The 22,768-nt window shown below is 42.2% G+C and overlaps 1 protein-coding gene across 4 annotated transcripts in view; it reads left to right on the top strand.

Annotated features, from left to right (window-relative positions):
* The window catches only part of SAMD12 (sterile alpha motif domain containing 12), a 494,897-nt gene that overhangs the window by 272,497 nt on the left and 199,632 nt on the right, over positions 1-22,768 (top strand). The window contains exon 5 of one of the 4 annotated variants that reach the window (XM_084747910.1): positions 18,186-19,194. The exons of the other annotated variants lie outside the window; for them this stretch is intronic. Within the exon in view, the coding sequence (XP_084604036.1) occupies positions 18,186-18,211 (26 nt within the window). The 3' untranslated portion in view covers positions 18,212-19,194. Of the gene's footprint in view, positions 1-18,185; positions 19,195-22,768 lie in introns of those variants that run through there. 4 annotated transcript variants of the gene reach the window in all.

Below are 22,768 nucleotides of genomic sequence, written 5' to 3'. Positions count from 1 at the left end.
CACATACCTATATTAGCACCCAGGCTGTTCTGGTTAACAGAGAGAGAGAGAGAGAGAGAGAGAGAGAGAGAGAGAGAGAGAGACAGAGAGACAGAGAGAGAGAGACAGAGAGGGGGGGAGAGAGAGAGAGAGAGAGAGAGAGAGAGAGAGAGAGAGAGAGAGAGAGAGAGGAGAGAGAGAGAGAGAGGAGAGAGAGAGATCTTTATAACTGGCAAGGCTTTCTCTAACTTTCTATCAGTCCCCAGAGGTAGCCATGGCAGATCTCAACTCCCCCAAATGTCTCTGCTTGTTCTGCCTTCACCAAAGAGATAGCCATGTGGCAGTTTCATATTTCCAATAAACCATCTTTCCAGCCATGGGTTGACCTAGTTCATTGGTTTCACCGTGCCGTCACTTAAATTTGGTGTCAGTATCCAAAATTTAGCCAGGGACTTCAATTTTGATGCCTTGGTCATCTCACAACCGTAGATGTGAATCCCTTTCATATGCTCCTTTGTGGCGGCATCCCCATGGATTCAGGGACAGCTCCAAGGTCTCCATGCTCGCATCCCAGCAGACCTGCTTTTGACTCTGTATCTATTGTAGGCTTTGTGTTTTTTTTCCCTCCCACTAGAGATCTATAGACCAAAACAAATCTAAAGGACTAGAAAGTTGAATTTCTAACCACTTACAGAGTCACTCTGTAAAATATGCACATTTTAATCCTTAAATAAGTCATCGTGTGGCTTTCTTTTTGTATCCTAATAAGGGCTAAATTCATGATGGCTTGGCAGTTTCTGCTGTGAAAGGCAATGGTGCTCAGAGTCAGCTGGTCCCTTGGGTTAACCTGGCATTGGGGTCAGGAACTGCCAGAACTTTTGTTTCCCAGTCCTTTAAATATTTCCTGGTAGATGCTACATCTTGTGACAGTGAGGATAATTGAAATAATTATCACTTTTACTCCAGGAAGCCCATTCTGTTCAGGCCTTAGGCTTAGAAAGTCTTGACTTTTCCATCCTTTGATGCAACGTTGAGGGTGTTGATTCCAAGTGCATCTTGCTACCTAGGTGGAGGTGGAGAGGTGATTGTCTTCCCAGCCAAACAGAAGGACAACGGCTTTTATCAAACATTTCTGTTAGTTTTTTTTTTTTAAACTGGCATACAAAATCAACAGGATTCATTATGGTGTCTTCAGGAACCTTTTCTCCATCTTTTTAAAATTTAAATAATTTATTCAGATTACATGCCAATTGTTATCCCCTCACTTGTATCTTCCCATTCCCCCCTCTCTCCCTCTTTCACCTCTCTCCTCCCCTCCCCTAGACCTGTGAGGGAAGGGGACCTCCTCCCTCACCATATAATCACAGCCTATCAGGTCTCCCCACCAAGGACAAGTGGTTAAATAAGGGGCACCAGAGCAGAAACATTTTATTATTCCTTCTCTTCCATCCTTCCTTCTCCCTTCCTCCTCCCTGACCCCTTCCCCCACCCTCTTCCCTGCTTCCTGCTGGTCCTCTTTCTTTCCTGAGTCGCCCCCAATCTGCTTTTGTGTAGGATGTATTCCTGTTTTGTTCTTTCTTTTTTCTCTCTCTCTACCTCCCTCCTTTAATGCCTCTTCCTCACCTTATGTCCAGCATAGTCCCCATACAGAGAAAATGAAGTAATAACATTTGCAGGACAATTTGTGAAACTGGAAACTTCATACTACTTAAGGTAATCTAGACTCAGAAGGAGCATAATTTTAACCTGAAAGTTCCACCCCAATCCCTAAATGACAAGTCAAACAGTACTTAAATGGGTAGATATTTATAGACTACTTGTGTGTTGCTCAACATACCAAAGACAGCCCTGACTTGAAGCATCCTCTATCCCAACAAATACATGCACAAAAAAAAAAAAGTATATACATTCCATTTCCTCAAATTTTGTCAAAACTGTCCTTAGACCCAGGATGCTTAACCCATGAGGACAGAACAGTAACACTGACCATAGTTGCTCTCCTTCACTTCCACGTTAAGTGTGAGAACTGGAGGTTTATATCAGAGGAACTATTTCTTCCCTAAGATTGAGGGCAGCATTTATGGAGCTTAGATGTCTCTTCTAAAATAGTTCTGTTGAAGCAAATGTCAGAAAAATATCAAGTTAGACTAAAAACTGCTGAAAGGGAGATAACATGGACCAATATTATGAGGCCAAGTTGTCCCCTGTTTTGCCTCATACTGGTCTCCCCTATGCAGCACAGTTCTGTCAGCGCTGGGCTAGATAAGCCATAGCAAAGTGACTCAAAACTTGGACTTTGGCATCAAAGACCCTATCTCAGTTATTATTCCAACTCTGTTCTTTCCCATATAACTGCTGGCAAATGAAACAACCACACAAAACTAAGTTTTATCTGCCGAAAAAATGAGAACAAAAATACCTGCTCATAGAGTCTCTATGAGGATTAAAAGGGATATTTTTGCAAAGCGACTATATCTATATCTGATTAAGTGGTTGATAGCAAGTGGATCTGCCTCTAAGAACCCATTCATTCTGGAGATTACAGTGAACATAAAATACACCTTTTACAATTCTGTTCTGGTAAAGTCAAGCACTGGAATTCTGTTACATTCACAGTTGTCACAAGCTGAGGAGTTGCCCGGGTATAGTACATGATGTATAGCCTCATCACATCCAGTAAATTGCTTCAGACACAGGCCAGTTTCTTTGTCAACAAGAATCACAGTCAAAGGTGTCCCAATACCGAGTGACAACTTTTCATTGTCTGTGAGTGAAGCCAGAGACAGGCACAGGTGCTTCGGTACATACCAGTGCATCGGTCTTAGGGATAGTTTCTTTGGACCAGATTGTAGCTATGGACAGATGCCTCCCAGTAACTGGGGTAAGTTCTTTTCTGACTACATCACACAGAACTTTCTCCCATGTGTTATTCTAGACTAGGAGAATCCCTGCCACCATTATCTCCCAACTGTCCAGTCATTTTATGGTGGATCATGTTCTAATAATCTGTTGACATCTATTCATGGTTATTACCTCAGCTTAGTGTTTTTATTAAGTATGTCCCTTATGTCCAGCACTATTTGAGTCATAACGAAGTACACAGGCTCAATAATAATAATAATAATAATAATAATAATAATAATAATAATAATAATAATTGTTATTATTATCATCATCTTCATCATTATTATCGTTATTATTTCTTGATTCTATAAGTGTGATATGATTGGACAACAACACTAAAATTGATACTTAGTATTGAACTGAGCCATATGTATGTGTCCTAGCATGTCTCAGTCCAATAGGACTAACTGAATTGGTGGTACTATCCTAGATGTAGCCACCAGCTAGCTATATGTGGTGGTTGAAGATTGAACTATAGCCAGTATAATAAGGAATGGAATCTGTAATATTAGTTAACTTACATTTAGTCACATGTGAGTGAAAACAACTGAATGACACAGCACTGCCCCATCCCTCAAGAGAGAGGGATGTGGTCTTTACGATTTCAGGAATGCAGCTGGGCTTCAGTCTGAATTTAGACATGAGAAACTTTCAGACAACCCTGTGTGATGCAAAAGCTTAAACAAAAGTGGAGAGACAGGGAACCATGTAGTATGAAGAGTGTAGAGGGAGGCAGTTGGTTACCCAATGCCAAGTAGTCAGCACAGAATGTGCATACAAGTAACATTATACAGACTGAACAAATTGTACTTATGTTTTAGTGCGCTCTCTCTCTCTCTCTCTCTCTCTCTCTCTCTCTCTCTCTCTCTCTCTCTCTCTTTCTGTGTGTGTGTGTGTGTGTGTGTGTGTGTGTGTGTGTGTGTGTGTGTGTGTTTTAGGAATAACAGTTAAAGAAAAAAGCCCATGCATTTTAGAGGCAGCAGGGGCTGCATTGGAAGTATTGAGGAGAAGAAAGGAAAGGGAAAATGGTGTAATTATAATTTCAAAAATAAAAATATTATAAAAATAAAGGTAAAAATGCACAGGGAAGGAATCAAGAGAAATGAGAAACCTTGAAAAATATTAACGAAATAAATTTCTAAAATATGTATCGTTCTATTTAACAAGATTTGTGTGTTTTATCTGCATCGATCATCTCATTATTTGCGATGGGATTATGTAATACTGAACTTTTATAGTTTTGCAAATAAGTCACTCCACAGAGTTATAGCACATAGTATGCAAGCTGTTTGTTGTAGTTTTCAATAGCAATAATATGAGAATAATCTAAAGAGAATTCAGAGGTGATTATTGAGTAAATTAAAGAAATTCACCTGAGTTTCTGACTCACAGGAGAAGGAGTAACAGCAGAAAATTGAGGGACGAAAACACAGGATGTTAGGCAGAGTTTAGGAAGAATAGAAGGCACCAAGGGTGGGCCCACTGTTTAAAGAGGAGAAAATATTCTAGAAAGCCAACAGTGGCACAGGAGTGGGAAGGAGAGCGTAGCTTTTCACCTGACTCCTGCCAATGCCTATTCACTGGCCAAAGATGGTCAGAAGCTGGAGGGTAAAGACGGTCCCGGGGTTAGCGTCCCTGGCACAGAGCTGGACAGTGAAGGCAAGAATAAAAAGCGTGGCTGGCGAGATGGCCCACACCTGTAATCCCAGCACTCTGGGATCTCTGTGAGTTCGAGGCCAGCCCTGTCTACAAAGTGAGTCCAGGACAGCCAAGGCTACACAGAGAAACTCTGTCTCAAACAAAACAAAGAAAGAAAGAAAAAGGCATGAGCAAAGGGAATGAGAAGAACCTGTAGCTTTTGGGGGCGGGGCAGGGTTTTAAGAACCATGGCGGGGTCCCCTAGCAAGGACAGTAGGGGCTGTCTCTGACATAGACTCTACTGCCTGTTTTGGATCACTTTCTCCTAACTGGGCTGCCTCGTCTGTCTGGCCTCAGTGGGAAACGATGCGCTTAGTCCTGATGTGGCTCGATGTACAAGGGTGCGTTTGTACAGGCATGGTGCTCCCCTTTTCTGAGGACAATTGGAAGGGGAAACAGGGAAGAGAGCGGGAGGGTGAGGCCAGGAGGTGACGAGGGAGGGGCTGTGATTGGGATGTAAAATGAATGAATAAATTAATAAAATTAAATTAAAAATTAAAAAAAAAAGAAGCACGGAAGTAGTTTGTGCTGCTACAAAAAGGGGTTCTAGACCAGGTAGTTTAAACTACAAAAACATTTCTCATTATTCTGAAGCCGGGGAGTTCTATTATGAGCCTGGTGCCTGCAGGTTCAGGTCCTGTGAGGGTCTCTTTCCTGGTTTTTAGACGTTGCCTTCCTTCTACATCCTCACATGCATGGGACACTACTTCCTGCTAACGCACTGATCCCATCATCCGTGTTCCACTGTCGTAACCTACTTACCTGCCAAAGGCCTCACCCAAAATGCTCTCCCGTTGCAGATTAGATTCCAGTAGGCACCTAGAAAAGTTTCAGGAATAGAAACACAAAGAATGGGTGAAAAGAGAATGATTTAAATATCTGATGTTAGTGGAAGAATGACAAAGCCATGCAGTAGGATGTGGCGGAGTATTCAAAAATCAGTAAAAAGAGAGAACTGTCACTAGATGTTAAGTGAGAAGCACACTCTGTCAACAGTATCACAGGAGTATCAAAGTAGTAGCTTCAAGTGGTATATATACGGGAAAATGGGTATATTATTCTTATGGCCAGTAAAAAATATTTATAAGAAATTCACTCAAATTCTATTACTGTTTCTTTGGGTGGGAGCTCAATGGTGTTGTTTTATGAGTGTGTGCTTAGTGTGTGTTTGTATGTGTTCATGTGTGTACACATGGATGAGTAGATGGTGTATGCATATACAGGCCAGAAGTCAACACCAGGTTAAAGGGTCTCCACCTTATTTTTTTGAGACAGATTTCTCCCTGATTCTGGAATATGTCAATTCAGCTGGACTGGCTAGACAGCAAGCTCCAAGGATCTGCCTGTCTCCCCATACCCCAACCCCAGGGTTACACATGTATACCACCCTACAGCATCTTATATGGATGCTGTAGATCCAAGCTCAGGTCCTCACGGTTGCATACCAAACACTTTACTCATGGAGCCATCTATCTCCCAATGAGGATGCTTTTACTATTTTGCCTCTTCCTGTGTTTTCCAGATTTTTTTTTTAAAACAATCCAACTCCTGTGTTATTTATAACCTTTAGCAGTGTTCAAGTCATTATTCTGTCTGAGAGACTACATGGCCTAAAAGCTAAGTTTTTGTCTATCAGTCACTATACTCGGCTTCATTCTCATGGTGTGATAACTTTGCAGTGACTAGGTGCCTGATCTGCATGACTTAGTGGCACCAAAATAGGACGAGTCAATAAAAATGGTCTTCTTTTAAAATATTCCACCGACAAACTCTGAGGTCCTGGAGAATGGCCTGCTTTCCTATCGATCCTTTTATTGCTTCAATTATTTCCTCAATCATGGGTTGGTTAATTTAGATCCCCACCAACCCTTTTCTTCCATTGTCTATTATATTCAGTCTCTGTTAAATATGAATCTCCGGCGGCACTTCCATTACTAAATTGACAGTTGCCTAATGCCTTATTGGCATCTGTAGGAATGAAGCATATTTCTTAAGAACCATGTAGGCGGTAGCCATTTTTCCCCCTAAACCATCTCAGCATACCCAGTGTTTTGTGTTCTTGTAATCTTAATCTTAAAAACAGCAATCCATCTGTTTCATTGTTTTATTCTTTCCTAATAGAAGGAAATTTCCTCCTACTGTCTTACTGATCTACAGTCATCCAACCCTGATGGGCTCTTGTAAATGGAATTAACTCCAGCGATGTGATGGCTTTTCATATTAGTTATCATTTCAGTGAATCCATTCACTCTCCCCGGCTTGCTTTTTAACCTCCAGCTGCTACCCAATTATTAGCTCTTGGATGACTGCTTCAGCGCCATTACTGTAGTACTTGCTTGTCGTAGATATTAATAATAATAAGCAGTTTATAAATGTGCAGAGTGTTAAACGCACATGAGGATTATTGTTGATAAGCCTAATTGTAATCAGAGTTTTCCACTGGGTGAGTTGGGATCCTTGTGGTTGCAAAGAATAGAAATCAGCTCAAGGTGGCTTCAGCAAAGTAAAGAGGCACTGTGGGGTTGTCTCAATACATACTGAGGCTTTCAGTCATTGGACAAACTTTGAGGGTAAAGAGGCAGCTGGACCTCAGGATAAATTAGAACTGTGAACTGGAACATCAAAAGATTCTAGAGATGGCCAGGGGATGCTGTTTAGTAGTGGAGCATGTTTAACCCCTAAGAACATGAGGCACAGGTTTCATCTCAACATTGCAACTCCAGTGATCAACCATCAGACCTCTTTTTTTTTTATTGTTCCCTCTAGCTGCTTTCTTCTGACCTTTATTTATTTATTTGTTTGACACTTGTTTGTTTTTGAAGTACTGGGAATGATACCCAGCACCTCATGCATTTTTTTTTGCAATGTAGGCAAGAATGTTATGCCTTCCTTCTTCAGCCTCCATTTCTCGCCTCTCATTTCATTTCACAAAGAAGCTGATGGTTTGCATTCACTTCAGCATTTCATAGGTGTGGCTAGTCCCAGGAGAACCCTTTCCTGTGTTTTCTTGGTTTCTTAATTTTCTGTTTCCAATTATGTTCTGACCTTCCCTATGCCAATTCCAAATTCTCTGGACAAGCACACTGATCGGGCCACCACTGTCCCAGTCAACATGCAGATGGAGCCCCAGGATATGTGTTCTCAGTACTGGGTAATAGCTCTTGGACTCTTTCTCACTGTGTAGTAGTCACAACATTTGAAAGGTGTAAATTGTAGTTATTATACAGTTGATATATTGTTGACCTTAATTACATTGCAGAGACAGAAATCGACCAAACCCACCATCTTTCTTTGCATTGACTTTCTATAATTGAAGCATACAGCTTATATAAATGTGGATAGACCCATACAAATGTGAACTCTAATGACTTAGGTCCCACAAGACAAAATAAAAAGAAAAGTAAGTTGTGTGCTCTTGACGTAAGTGATTGCCATAGAGGTCATATCCCAGGACAATAATGGAATGTGATCAATTTGAACGAGGAATAACATCAAGAAAAGTGAAGCAGAGAGCAGGCTCATGAAAGCCAGGTATAAGGAAATAATAATAATAATAAGCAAGTTGAGCACCACACTTGCTATGAATCTACATCCTGTGGGCAAACACCAACCTATTCATATTTAATGAGACTGACATCCTAGAAGATCGTTTTGGAAGTAGCCAAAATAACAATTAGCCTCTCTGTCTAAGGCTTACATTGAATCCTCAAATGAAGACATACGTGTTTGTGCACATTCTGTACATTTGTCAGACACCTACTAAGGTGAAGTATGCGCTGCCACTGTGGTTATCAAACCAGTCTTTAAGTGCATCTTGGTCTTAATTAAACTCCGCGGTAGGCACTTGAATATAAGCACTTCATACTTTAAATCATTTCATTTTCACAACATACACTGTTAAGTGGGTTCTTCCATAATTCCCATTTAGTAGACAAGAAAGGGAGGATCCAAGAGTCTGAAATAAGATGGTGAAAGATAGAGGAAGAAGACTGTGACTCTAGATCTCTCCGGCCACATAACACTTGGCTTCTTGTACATGGTCTTTGAGCTGTGTCATCTTGGCTTCATAAGCCTGTCTGTTCTGCTGATTCTCTAAAGGACAGAGGAAGGAACACTCCCCCGCCACAGGTTAGCCCTGGTGTGTGCTGGAGAATGGGTAAGCTATGACAAGTCACAGCAGAGCATGGTGGATATCATGACTAAGTCAGCTGGAGACGAGGCTCTCCCATTTCCCAGTTAAGTGACCTTGGGATTTCTTTTCCTTATGCCTAGAAAGTACAGAACAAATAACCCTCCCTTACAGTGGCTCTATGGAGGGAAAATTTAATATATGCTAAAATCCTGAAACCATACTTAGAAAAAAAAGCATGGCTCTTCAACAGTAGCTCTGACTATAATGTTCTATGTATGCAAAGGAGATGAGGTGGGGATTGATTTGTCCAATGCATCTAGATGTGGAGGAAACATTGGGTACTTAAAGTAGAATCCTGAAAAAAGGCTGCTCTCTTATTCATAAAGTTGCTGAGTATGCTGCACACAATACATTCGGCTCTTTATTAGCTGTGGCAATATAGAGAATGTTCTAGATCCTGGTTCCCCAAGACAGATGGAACCTAGGAAGATGACTGTAAGGGAATGCCAAAGAATGGTTATAGCCATGAAAAATCTAGAGTTGTATCAGGAGATGGCAAGCTAAATTCTCTGCCAATTCCCAGTGAAATGCTTTATTCCAGCAACTTGTATCATGCCCTGTGCCCCAAAGGCTCTCTCCTTATTTTCACAGCCACAGCACATACTACAAAATAGACCACTGTCCTTCTCCTCCAATGTGACATTGCTCACTCTTTATGTATCTTAATGAAGGATTGTTCAGTTATCTAGAACATTCCTCAGCTGGATTTAGCCCTGAGAAGGGATAAAGCCAAAATGCCAACACATATTAAAAATCAACTCTGTCCTCATGGTAGCTTGTCGTTTTTCAATTTGGCATCTTTCCTTGTTCTTTCTTCCACCATGTAAATCTGTATGAGACTTGACTCATAGGGGGATTTTCTTGTGAGGTGCCTTTCTTCAAGCGTATGGATAAAATTGCCAGGTTTAACTGAAGGCTGTTTAGAGTCTTGCTCTGTTTACAGTCTAAAGCAGATCACTTCTGTTCTTGGCCTCAGTCCTAGATGCCCAGGAAATTAATGGTGCCTCTTGGCCTGTGACAGCCTGTTTACATCCCTGGAGTTAGTCCCCAGTTTTTACTGGCTTTGGATGTCCAATCTTCCTTAGTCCTCCTGCCAATTCTATCTGGCATTCCTCAGGGCCACTCTCCTCTAACCAACCTATCCCAGCTATAGTGGCTGAAGTCACAATGATTTGTTTTCTGTGCCTTCCCATGATTGATGCCATAGAATAACAAACACATCATGTATACTTGACTTGGGCTAAAAAAGGATTTAACTCACCGTGTGAGTGAGTGTGTGTGTGTGTGTGTGTGTGTGTGTGTGTGTGTGTGTGTGTGATATGTATACATATATACATGCATATATGTGTGTTCAAAATGTGTGTGAAGATCAGGGGAAGATGTCAAGTGTCTTCTTCAGTCACTTACTGAGGCACTATCTCTTACTTAGTCCAGAGATCACAGATTCAGCTAGTCTTATCTAGCCAGCTTACTTAGGGATGCTCTGCTTCTGCTTCTCCAATGCTGGGATTAGGCAGCCTACCACAACCACCTAGCATTTCTGTAGGTGCTAGGGATCCAATCACTACTCTCCCCAGTTGAATGGCAAGGGCCATCTCCCTAACCATCTCTATTTTCTTTTTTAAAATTACTGAGTATATTTGTAGCCAGTACTGTACATATAGTGGTGTTGTTCTTCACAGGTAGGAAAGTGGAAGCTCAGTAAAGTCAAGAAATTTGTCCACATACCTCATCCCTGGCAGAGGGGGTAAAGGAGGAATACAGCCATGCAGAGGCAGGAGCTGTTCTCTTGACCCCATGCTCTGCTGCTTTGCCCTACTTACAGGATGCCCAGACCAACCTCCTGCTTGAGTCAATGAATTGTATGAAAACCTCTTTACACACAGGGAGAGCGACATAAGTACTGGCTATTATTATTAGCGTGTTTAATGAAAGGCAAAAGCTGAGGACAGAAAAGTAATAGAAGTTCATATATCGTGTCTGGGATTTGCCAAATTGTGCTAATATCCAACAGACTGCAATAAGTATTTTTTTTTTAACTAAATGACCATGGGCAAATGGGTCAGCCAAATATTGATTGAAAACCAAGTCTTTTATGCTACTGAATTTCTCCAAGCATTTAGTATCTTATTGTATATTAAATCCCAATAAGAGGCCATAGCTTCCACGATTTTCCCACCCAGCCCCCACTGTTTTCTATGAGAATATCAAGCAGGAAAATCTAGCACTGCAGACTAAGATGCTTTCCCTAGACTCTTTTTATTGTCAAGCTGGCCCTCTCTGGCTTCTAGGAACTTAAATTTCAGAAGAGTTTGCACCACTCCCTACCCAGGTGCTCATGCTGCTAAAACAGCTCATACTCAAAAATGTCTCCCATGCTAAATGTCTGCTTTCCTTTCTAGGAGGCTGAATGTTGGTGTACCAGGTAGACAATGCCAGTGACTAGCCCCAACTGGTTACTAAGTTTCTAATGAGCATGCCTAGTAGACATTTCATGTGTGCTAGCACAAATCACTGTTGAACTCGTTCTGTTTGCCTCTACTGGCAAAGGACCATGGAAGGTTGGATTGTAGTTTATCCCAGATTCCACACCACGCATTTTTTCCATTTTATGATTTGATTTTGTTTCATTTTGTTGGCATAAGTCTTAACTATGAGTCCAAAACTTTGTAGAATCCTATGAGTCAACCTAGTAAGTCATTAAGTCTCCAGGTGTTCCTCTAGGCTCTGCCACATCCAAATAGTCCTCCTCACAGTGTCTTTCAGCATCTCATGGGCCTTTGAAGTTTTTATAGCATTTCACTGTGTGAAACAGTGATAAACTCTTCAGTCCTTCACATGAAAGCAGACGCCATCTCATACCTTTGCTCTGATTATTTTCTGAACAATGCCAGTTCATTTCCAAGTAACAATTTTCTTTCCTGCCTGTAACACATAGACTAAATACATACTGACATGCCAGAACTGACTGTAGTAATTTTATTGCCATGTAGGAATCGTGGGATGAGAAGGATAAAGATAGAATGAACAGCCTCAAGGTATAATCATTTTTACATCCTTCCATTTTTAGAGTTAATGCTTTATTCCAAATTAAAGGCATATAACTATATATACACTTTAATTATATAAAATGTATTAAAAATAATATGTTCGTAAACTGTTGAAATATCTATTCAGAAATCCTCACTAAAGAGACTATATGCCTCTTTGAATCTCATCTCTCCCTCAGTCAATAGGATTTCCCTGAGTTCACTTGATAGCATATACAGCTGTATGGGGCCTCCTGAGAACAAGTAGGCTGCCATGATGCATGAAAAGCCAAGAAGAGATGGCAATTAGTCCCAGCATGTGCTGCTCCAAGCATCTTTCCTGGTACTTCTCCTTTTCCACATTCTTCTTGGATGGCTTGTCTTCTTTTTTGAGTTGCTCTGCTGCCAAGAGTTTTATCTGCATATCCTCCACCTTTGGCAGAACACTTGACTTCCTGTGACCTAGGCTGCTTCCTTTGACTCCTTCTTGGGTATCTAGACCAGTCTACTCTGTTTTCCTTTTACCTGGTTTTAGTGCCTCTGTCGACCCACTTTCTGATAACGGATCTTGAAGCTCTTGCTTTGTCTGACACCTTGCCTATCCAACTAGTTGGGCAGATAATCCTTGGTGTATCAATATACCCAAGATCATGCTGCATCTTGCCTCCCATGTTTTTGTTTCTTCTACAACTTTATTTGTTTGCATGTTTGTTTTTGATCTCTCCATTAAAATCCAGGTTTTGTTCTAGGCTCACTGAAGCTGCTCTTCTTCATAATATCCCTGACGTCTTCCTGATCTTTGGATTACCACCAATGTCTCTGTGGTTGTGCCCGGGAATTACCACTTTAACTATACACAAAACACACAATGCATGACCTTCCACTAAACCCACTCATTGTGTTCAACAACAGAAAGAATGAGACGAAGCCTGTAGTCCCAACGAGCTTGCTACCTAGTTTGGTTGTAATACGTGATGTTGTATGATTTTTTTTTTGGTTGCATATTAGTCAGCTGATTATTTGGCTATTTGTGTCAAATTCCTGGAGGAGAAGAAAACTGCTAAATGATCAGTAGTAAGTGAAGATTAGAAAGTCACAGAAAAATCCAAAATGTGTCCCCTTTCTACAGTTCACTAGACTTAGACTCAATGTCTGTCTCTACCGTATAAGCTGGGACTAGTCACATCTCCCTCCCTTTGGTGTTAAGAAGACTGGCCCAAACAGTGCTAATAAAACACCCAACACTGCGCCATGCACAGGTGCATCGTGTCAGTAAATGGTAGCCATAGTTCTCAGCTAAGTCAGCCTTTGAAGCCAGTGTTTATGTTTCCATTTTTCCAGGAACTTTGGCCATAGGGAAATACAGGGAGATTGATCCTGGAGGGAAGATCCCAGCATTGTACTGTCAATCTTCCCTCATAATGGGGGATGACTGAACAGGATGGGAGGAGAGGAAAGAATGGAGCTGTGAGTCACAAAGTCAACTGTGCTTGTAAAGACTCGTGGGCAGGCGGGCTTCCTCTGCACAGGGACATGGGTTTCCACATCCATTTTTGGCTTTAACATTGCTGGGCAAAGATTGCCTCATTTTCCTGGCAGTCACCAGATGCAGAATAAAGTTCAGGAAGAAGGAATTTCCTTGGAATGTTCACTTTTGTGTCATCATATACATAAATGTTCCCAACTTTACAACATCCCTCCAAAGAGTTTCTTTTTTTCTTTATTTTTCTTTCTGTGTTTGTAAACAGTACATTGTCACTATCATATACCCACTACAGAATTTGTTGTTGTTGTTGTTGTTATTTATTTATTTAATCACTTTACAGCTTGATCCCAGCCACCTCCCTCCTCTTCTCCCAGCCCGACCCTCATGCCCCCTTCCCCCACTCCCCTCCTTTCCTCAGAGAAGGTGAGGCGCCTAAGGAGTACCAACCTCAAGACACAGAAGAGTTAAGCTGAGGTCGTGCAAGGCAGCCTAGCTGGAGGAAGAGACCCAAAGGCAAGCAACAGAGTCAGAGACAGCCCCATTCCCATGGTTATGGGACCCACGTGATGACCTTGCTGCACATCTGCTGTGTATGTGTAGGGAGTCTAGTCCAGCCCATGAAAACTCCCAAACAGGTTTTTATTTCTGTTTCCCAGATTGAAAAGTCAAGACCAGAAGATAGTAGGTAATTTGAACCAAGTTGCATAGCTAATCAAAAAGGATCTAAAGCCGTTGACCTTTAATAGCAAGGTACCCTTCAGTAAATCAGAGGCTAGCTCATTCAGTCTCCATTTCCCCTACCACATAAACCACTCCCGGTCAGCTCAACGGTTCTCCAGTGGAAAAGTAAATTCACAGCAGTCTTGCAGTTCCATTGCCCTAATGCTTTTCAAGCCTGGGCCATAGGTGAGTCAGTTGAAATGCTTGTCATACAATATAAAGCCTCCCAGAGTTCATGCAGGTGTACACCCACAATATTGCTCACTCTAACCCCAGTCCTGGCAACTCCTGCCAGATCCCCCCTATGGGCAGTTACACATGGTGTCCATCACCATGGCAACCAGGACAGGCCTGAGGCTGCCTAGAGACACTGCAGCACTCTTACCCTTTGGCTTCCACATTGCTATTTCCGGGCAACCCCTGCCTAAAACTGTTTTCCCTTCTCCATAACTCCATCTTCTGACCCTTTCCGTGCTTACGTTCATCAAATAGCTGCCCAGGTGGGAAGAGAGAAGGCCAGGAAGCTTCCCCACCAACACTAGAGAGTTTGGTTTTGGTCCATTTGCTGAATTCCTTCTGTCCTAAATGGCTAAAATACCACAAAAAAAAAAAACCTGTGAAACCAAGATTTAGTGGGGGAAATCAGTGCTCCGGGTGACGAATGGGTCTGTCTCTGACATAGGATGTAAGGAATTGCTCTAGCCATTGTTAAAGCTCAAGTTATCCCTCCTTATCTTGCAGAAGAGGAAACAGATCTTCACAGGAAAAAAAAAATGAGTTTATGCCCTTACTCAACTACTTCATGCAGCATCAAAAGTCGAAAGTCCATTTCTGCACTTTGCACCTTTCCATGCTGAGTGGGGGGAACTGGAGACTACCATATATGGTCTTCTCTCAATTCTGTCATAACCCAATACCAGGTTGGGAAAACAGGCAGCATCCTTACTATCTGGGCTGCTTCACTCGCTTTCTGAAAAGCCTGCTTTCATTGGCTGACTTTGTGCTATCATGATAAAATAGCTGAAGGCACTAACTTACAAAAAAAAGAAATGGACTATTAAATTAAGTTGAGAGATTCAAATCAAAGACCAGGCAACCTAGTGGCTAGTCTGTGTGATGGCAGAAGCATCACATCAGTACATGTCAAGACAACTGCTCCCATCACAAGCCAGAAAGCAGAGAAAGAGAAAATGAGCCGGGTTCCCACCATCCCTTTGGGTACACATCGCCAGTGACCAAAGGCCCACCGCCATATATCTACCTATACCTTCCCTCCCAAAAGGTCCACTCTGGGCACAAGCCTTTCACATGGATTTTTACAGAACATTTACCCAAATCATGCACTTCCTATGTGGTTGAGTATGAACACAATAGTTTGTGGACCAACCTACTTTAGAGTCATCTATCACATCAGTTCAAACTGTAGCGTTTTAAGTTCTTTCCTAGTTCTTCTCAGTCTGGATGTGATCCTGTCTCTTCAGGTTAAGAGCCACTAATATAGATTTGAGGCTTTTTATATCCATGACTTCTTATTTAGTTTATGGCCTGAGCTTTTCTTTCCACCTGGTGTTAACTCCAGTCCTTCCATCATCATCTTGTATTCCTTGGTCTCTGTCAAATTCAACAGGAAATGAAAACCACTTTATGTCTCATCAAGTTGTGATTTGGCCAGAATAGGCATGGGAGAAAGAAATTCTTCAAATAAGACATATTCTATTTCCCCTCATAGGTCATGATAGTGTTATAGATGGAGACCCCTCATTTACTGTTGGTGCAATTTCTACAACATTTTTCTTGTCAAATATGATGAAATACTCTTAAGATCTTAATTTTCAGTGAAGGGAAAAATGTTTTCAAATACACATCAGTATTTTCTTCCAGCCGCTTTGTAAGAATTTGGTTTTGTGCTTCCAGGATAAAGTGGACATTGATGGGCATGGCATTGTCTTTGCATGAGCATATCCAACCCAGAGCTGACATACATTAGTTGCCAAGATCTAAATTTAGAAGTCTCTAAGTTTTGAAATTTTAGAATGGTATATACTCACTCATACCGAGACACTAGTCCAAGGTATACATCCCCATGAAAAACTGTACCTACCAGGAAAGTGGGTCAGAGGGGAGGACACCCTATTGAGACTTTAGGTGTGAGAAGCCTGGGAGAATGAGGAAATAGAAGGATCCAGTGGGTCCTGGAAAACTACAGGTGGGTCTGGGCCCTGGGATCCTCAGCAAACTATGGCAACAGCCAAGGAAAATATAGGCAGTAAACTTCGAACCTCTACCCAGACTGGCCAATGGACAGGACATTCTCCACCGTTAAGTGGAGAAGGAGATCTGACTTTCACACAAACTCTGGTGCCCCATATTTGACCATGTCCCTTGGATAGAGACACCTGATGGCACTCAGAGGAAGGATAATAGGTCACCAAGGAGAGACTTGATACCCTATGAACATATACAGGGGGAGGAGGTCCCCCTCAGTCACAGACATAGGGGAGGGGAGTAGGGGGAAAGTGGGAAGAAGGGAGGAATGGGAGGATACATGGGATGGGCTAACAACTGAGATGTAATATGAATAAATTAATAAAAAATAATAAATAAATAAATGTCTACCCTTTGTCTTAAACATTTAAATATTTTCACATTTTCCATATTTATATGCTGCATATTAGTGTTTCCTCTAATTTTTGTGCTGACTCACTAATGAAATCTTAACGATGGCCCTCTCTTAAGTGAGATTAGTGTCATATAACAGGAATATAAAGAGTTTCTTTACACTCTTTCTACCATGCTCTACACTCAGTCTGTAGCTCCAAAGAGAGTTCCAGCAATGTTGTCACCCCAATCTTGGAATTTGAACCTCTAAAATATAAGAAAATAACATATACTGCTTAAGCCACCCAGTTTTATAGCACATTTGTTATCACATGAGCCATAGTCCAGAAATTGGTGTATCGACTCCAGTGTCTTAAATGACTACAGGACGTCAAAGATGGATGTGAGCTCTCTAGCATTGTTCCCATTGACAGGTAGTGTCTAAAAATGTTCGCCTAGAGTCTGGGAAGGCTCACTGACTGATAGGATTTGTAAGATATGATGGGTGGGATTGATGACTGGCCCAGTGTCCGTGGAGCTAATCCCACAGACAACAGAAGCGCTAAATTTCTAACTCTTTGCAACACTTGAGATGAGTCTGAGATCACAATACAGAAAGGCCCTAGAGAAAGACACCGTGTGAGAAAAGACCGACTAGTTAAGAACCACCGACCCTTCCGACATAGAAATGAAGATGCCTTCCTAGAAGTAGACCTTCAGAGAAACCATCCCCCTGGGCCCTGCACCGACATCTAACCCACAAGAGCATAAGCAGCATAAACCACTGCTTTGAGCTATAAATAGAGACTCAATAACAGCAACAAGAAGCTGTTTCAAGATTCCTCTCTTCTGAAACTTAGTTTAACTCCAGTTTTGTTTTCTTTTATATCCTAGCTCCTAATGAAATTTGTGTTCAATGTTTTATAAAAGTAGTTATGTACAGACCTTTGAACTATATAATCTTTGGGGAATTAAATATTTTAAAATGTAAATAGATGTCTACCTAGAGTTACATAGCTATCTCTCCACAGCATCTATAAATTTAACTAACTGCCAATTAAAGGTATTCATAAAAACCACTCTGTTTGCTGAACATGTATAGACTGTTTTCTTTATTACTAAACAGAACTATATAACAACTATTTGCATAATATTTACATACATTGGGTATTATAAGGAACCTCAAGATAGTTTTAAATATATGGGCAAATGTATGTAGTTTATATGCAAATATTACACCATTTTTTTTATGAGATAATTTCACATCTGTGGATTTTGGTATCTGTGAGGGATCCAGAAAAGGAATTCCCTGTGGACATTGAGAATTACCTGCATGTGATTAAAAAATTAAGTTATGAGGGCAGGAAATATAACTGAAAGCAATGTCGATTTCTACATGGAGTGCTTTATCTTTAGTGGACCACCTTGCCCAAGGTGAAGAGAGCAGGACTGGTCAGCTGTGAGAACCGGCTCCCTTATCTATGAAAGCAGGTCCTATTCATCTTTGACATGGCTCTATGGGTATGCGAGCTCAGCTTTTGTACTATGTACTCTGAGTTTCTACTTGTGTTTCCTACAGCATATCAGAAACATATTCCATGGTGATCCAGCCTGTGGGACAAATGAAATATCCAATTCTTTGTGGCACCTTGTATCTTACAGGTCTCCTCCAGCCCTCGGTAAATATTTGTTGAATAAATGAATGAACAAATGAGTACGTGTTAGTCACCACAGTTACAAAGACAAATGGGATATGATCCCTGGCCTTGAGGAGCTCACAGTCTATTGAACACAAGCAGCAAATTAAATACTGGTCATGCCTCCTGGGCACTTCATTCTTTTATTTATAAACACCATTTCATCTATGTCTACCTCCTATTCATACCAACACCCAAATGAAACCACAAGATATGAGAAAATGTACCTCGGAGGAGCCTAGAAATGGAGAGGAAGCCTCCCGCTTGTCCTGCAGAGCTAGTGTCTCTATGCTGACTGAGCGCCTGTGAAGGCTATAGGGAGGACTGCCCCACCACAGCTGCAGGAACCTGAGCCCAATTACTCAGAATCACCCTCAGGGACCCATCAGAAAAAGCCAGAGCAAAACCACTGACACATCGTTCCATCAAGCTGTGCCTGCACTGACTGCAGAAACAGCAGTGTGGCCACTGTGTGGCCACTGCTCCCCCAAGCTGCAGCTAGAGAAGGAAGAGAGGAGGTAGACACCAGGCCTTTGTTTAGTGTTTTAAAAGGAGAGGTGAGAATCTTACAATCAACCTGGATATATAATTGTGACCTGTAGAAACTAGTAGTGGTGCGGAGTGAGGTGATAGGAAATTGTTTGATAATGGGCACCCAAGCAGAGTCAGGAGCAGCGACAACTCCCTGGTAGTCTGGTAATCTACAGCTCAGCACAGTGACTTTGAGTCAAAGATGGCCACTATATAGTATATAAAGAACCACAGGAGAGGAGCTCAGATACACTCATGGTGAGGAGATGACAATGTTAATAACCCTGATTTGATCAAGACATATCACTCACATGTATTGACTCCCATAAGTATGTTAAATCCCACGAACACATTTATCAAGAGGTTTTTTTTTTTTTCAAATATTTAAGGAGATGGAAATGTTCCCTACCAGGATTTGCTTATTAGAAACTATAAACAAACGTGGAATTATCACAGGATAGTCCATAAATATGTGTAACTAAAAATAATCAATTTAATGAGAGCAATGTGTCAAAACCCCAGATTTTAATCAGCCAACTTCATCCATGTACTTCAAATAATTAGCTTTCCCCCCTCCCTTTAAAAGTATGTTTCCCTCCCCCAGAGGCTTTACAGGTCTAGCTGCTGTGTCACATACGCACCAGAAGGTGGCAGAGAGGAGACAGGCCGTGTCTACACTCAGTGTTTTGACCTGTGAACATCTGAATGATTAGTCATCTAAACTCCCTGAAAAAAAAAAAAATAAGCCTGAGACAACCACCAGTCCGGGGCTCAGACAGGCTCCCAGGGCAGGGAGCCAGCTGCAGAGATGAACTGTCTGGGGTTGTGGGGTCTGACTGGAAGAGCCCCACCCAAAACCTTAGGCTTCACACGGGAGTGAGGCATGGGGCCACAGGGGAGGCCAGAAGAGGTACAAGTCCAAGATCACCACCAGTCTAGTGCCATGAAGGCCTGGGGTAGGCCATACCCTAGTGACCCCTGCCTGGTGCCATAATGCACAAGTGGGGCACAGCACTCCTGAGACCACTCCTGAGATGACCCCAGACCCTCAGAGACCCCAGGCACACTAGGAAGAGGCAGTAAGTGGTGGAGAAATGGAAGAGAAAGAGAAACTGAAAGCTATGGGCACAATGAAGAGAGAAAAAGCTGGAAACTTGAGGGTAGTGAGGAACAGGCTGATGTGAGTAGCAGGTGATGCCACCTGTGACCATGGTAGAGTCCTAACCTGTACTCCACTAGGGGTCATGTCTAGATCTGTGGCCCTGCAGTAGCAGGAGTCTGTTAACACCGAAGGCCAGGTGGACTTCTCTGGTCTGGACTGCTGGCTGGGAACATGTTGATGTCTGAGGGCTATGTAAAACTGGCCCCACCCCTCACCTAGGCATAATGGGAGAGCTGACCCAGGGGGCATGAGAGCAGGAGAGCTGGCCCTGCCCCTAGCCAGTTGCAGTACGCCAGAGAATGGGCCCATACATTGTCCAGGATTCACAATATACCTGGACCTGGCTGCAGGAGTTGCCAGGGAGCTGGACACCGAGGGTATGAGCATGGAGAACTTGCCTGGCCCCTGGTCTCCCATGTGGTGGCATGGATGGAGGAGAAACACTCTCCTGACCCCTCGTCCCTCACCACCTATGACAGGCAGGAGACCTGGCCCTTGGGTCATAAGAGCAGGAGTGTTGTCCCTGCCCCTCACCATCTGTAGCACATGAAGAGCAGGCCCTACCCTCACTTGGGCAATGCAGTAGAGCTGGCTCTGGTGGTGAAGGGCACAGGTAAGCCGGCTCCCAAGGGCATGAGTATGGGAGAGCTGTCCCTGCCACTTGTCTGCACTGCAGTGACATAAGCGATGGCAGGCAGGAAAGCTGGCCCTCTAGTCATCAGAGCAGAAGAATTGGCCCTGTCCCTCACCTGCCGCAGCACTCAAGAGAGTGGAGAGCAGGCCTTGGACCTGGATACCACACTAGAGCTGGTTCTAGACATGGGGATTGGATTGCGAGTGAGCCAGCTCTAAATGCTGAGCATGGGGGAGCTGGCTCTGACCCTTGATGGCTGCAGTATTGGGTAAACTAGCTGCTGCAAGGCAAGAGAGCTCTCCCTGGGGCTGTGGGTGTGGAAACACTGGCAGGCTGACCAGCTCAGATGCCTCTCAAGCTCAGCTCTGCAGCTTTGAACTGGCTTACCCCAACATCTATCTACCCCATTGATGAACTGTTGGAGTGAGTGAAGGCCCAGGTCCTACAGATCCAAACCTACAGGACCTCCATGATACAGGGCAACAACAGGATGTCCAATAGGAGTCCCAGAGAAGTTTCAGTTTTGATGGTGTAGCAGAAACCCGAGGCCTTGTACCAAACAACTCATTGCAATGAACATTTGCAAGCAAGGAAGTGTGGCCAAAACAGTATACTGTGGGACAAACTGTGACACATGAAGATTTTATTTTTCCCTGTTAGAGGTAAGTTGCACAAGTGAAAGGCTGGTATGAGGGGATCGGGAGATAACTGTTATTGCAGTGCATGATGTGAAATTCACAAAAAGCCAATAAAAGGTTTTTTTTAGTATGTTTGAATTTTTTTTTTACATCTTTGCCCCCTTCCTTTATACTTGAAGACTTCTAAGTCAGACATAGAGAAAGTGATACCTTTGTTTAATCTCATAGGGGAGTAACTTCTAGGTCTTTCCTTTATTCTAACACAAGAAAGCATCCTTGTCAAAATGTTCATATGAGCCGGGTATGGTGGGGCATGCCTGTAATCCCAACACTCTGGGAGGCAGAAGCAGGTGATCTCTGTGAGTTCGAGGCCAGCCTGGTCTACAAAGCGAGTCCAGGACAGCCAGGGTTACACAAAGAAATCTGTCTTGGAACAAAAACAGCAACAGCGACAAGTTTATATGACCAACATGCAGTGTTGACTAAAATTCACTTGGAAATATTTCTCTTTTACTGTGTTAAATACCACAAGAGGGACATCTGAACATTGTTGAGCAAAGATGTTATCCCTATCTGTCAACTGGTGGGATCTGTGGCAGCTCAGAGAGGCTGAGCTCTGTGGGTAGAAGTGACTCTGATTTCAAAGGAGAATCTGCTGGACTTAACCAGGAGAACGTTTGCTGCGTTTGTTTGCCATGTCTGAGTTCCTGTGTATAGAAAATCCCTAGGGAAGAGTCAAAACAACAAAACCCACCTACATTCTCTCCCCCGTCGAAGCTTGAAAGTTTATCAGCATTATATTTTGAAAAGAAAAGAGCCTCTTTTTTTTAATACATATTTTCTTCTTTGAGGAGTACTTTCCTATTGTTCAGCACTGGAATTCAAAGGAAGCAAATTCATTATCTTAGTAATTACACTAAATTATAAAAATCAAATTTTCTTATTGAGAGCAAAAACTTATCAATGGGAACCATTATAAGTTAGAGCATTATACAGTATTGTCTTATGATTCTGGCTAAAAAGATCTACTTTGGAAAGGAAGAAAGAAAGAAAGAGAGAAAAAAAGAAAGAAAGAAAAAGAAAGAAAGAAAGAAAAAAGAAAGAAAGTGAAAAAACAGACATGCATTAAAGAAGCTGCTGTGTTGCCTCATACCCATATCACTTAACAGGCTAAAGTAGAAGGAATACAACAAAATTTGAGGCCATCCTGGGCTGGGGGGAGATCCTGCATTTAAAAAATAATAATTAAAAGGACACCATTAAACTTTCACAAAAAATATAACTTGCCTACTAATTTTTGTTCCTGTCCTTTTAAGTTTTATAATCTCTCTCTGACCCATGGGTTAACTGCTCTGGCTCTTGGCTGTTATAAATATTTTCCTGTGTCATGTGCCATCCTAGCTTATTTTAGTACACTTAAAACTCTAGAATCTCCCATGGGCCTTGATGTCTGTCTTCATGAGAGGCGCTATGTTAAGTGAATTAAAGTTGGGAGTGACT

The sequence above is a fragment of the Acomys minous genome (genome assembly GCF_964271855.1).
Source record: "Acomys minous genome assembly, chromosome: 12".
Lineage (NCBI taxonomy): Eukaryota > Metazoa > Chordata > Mammalia > Rodentia > Muridae > Acomys > Acomys minous.
The sequence above is the reverse complement of the archived record's forward strand: the minus strand, read 5'-3'. Positions and strand labels throughout refer to the sequence as shown.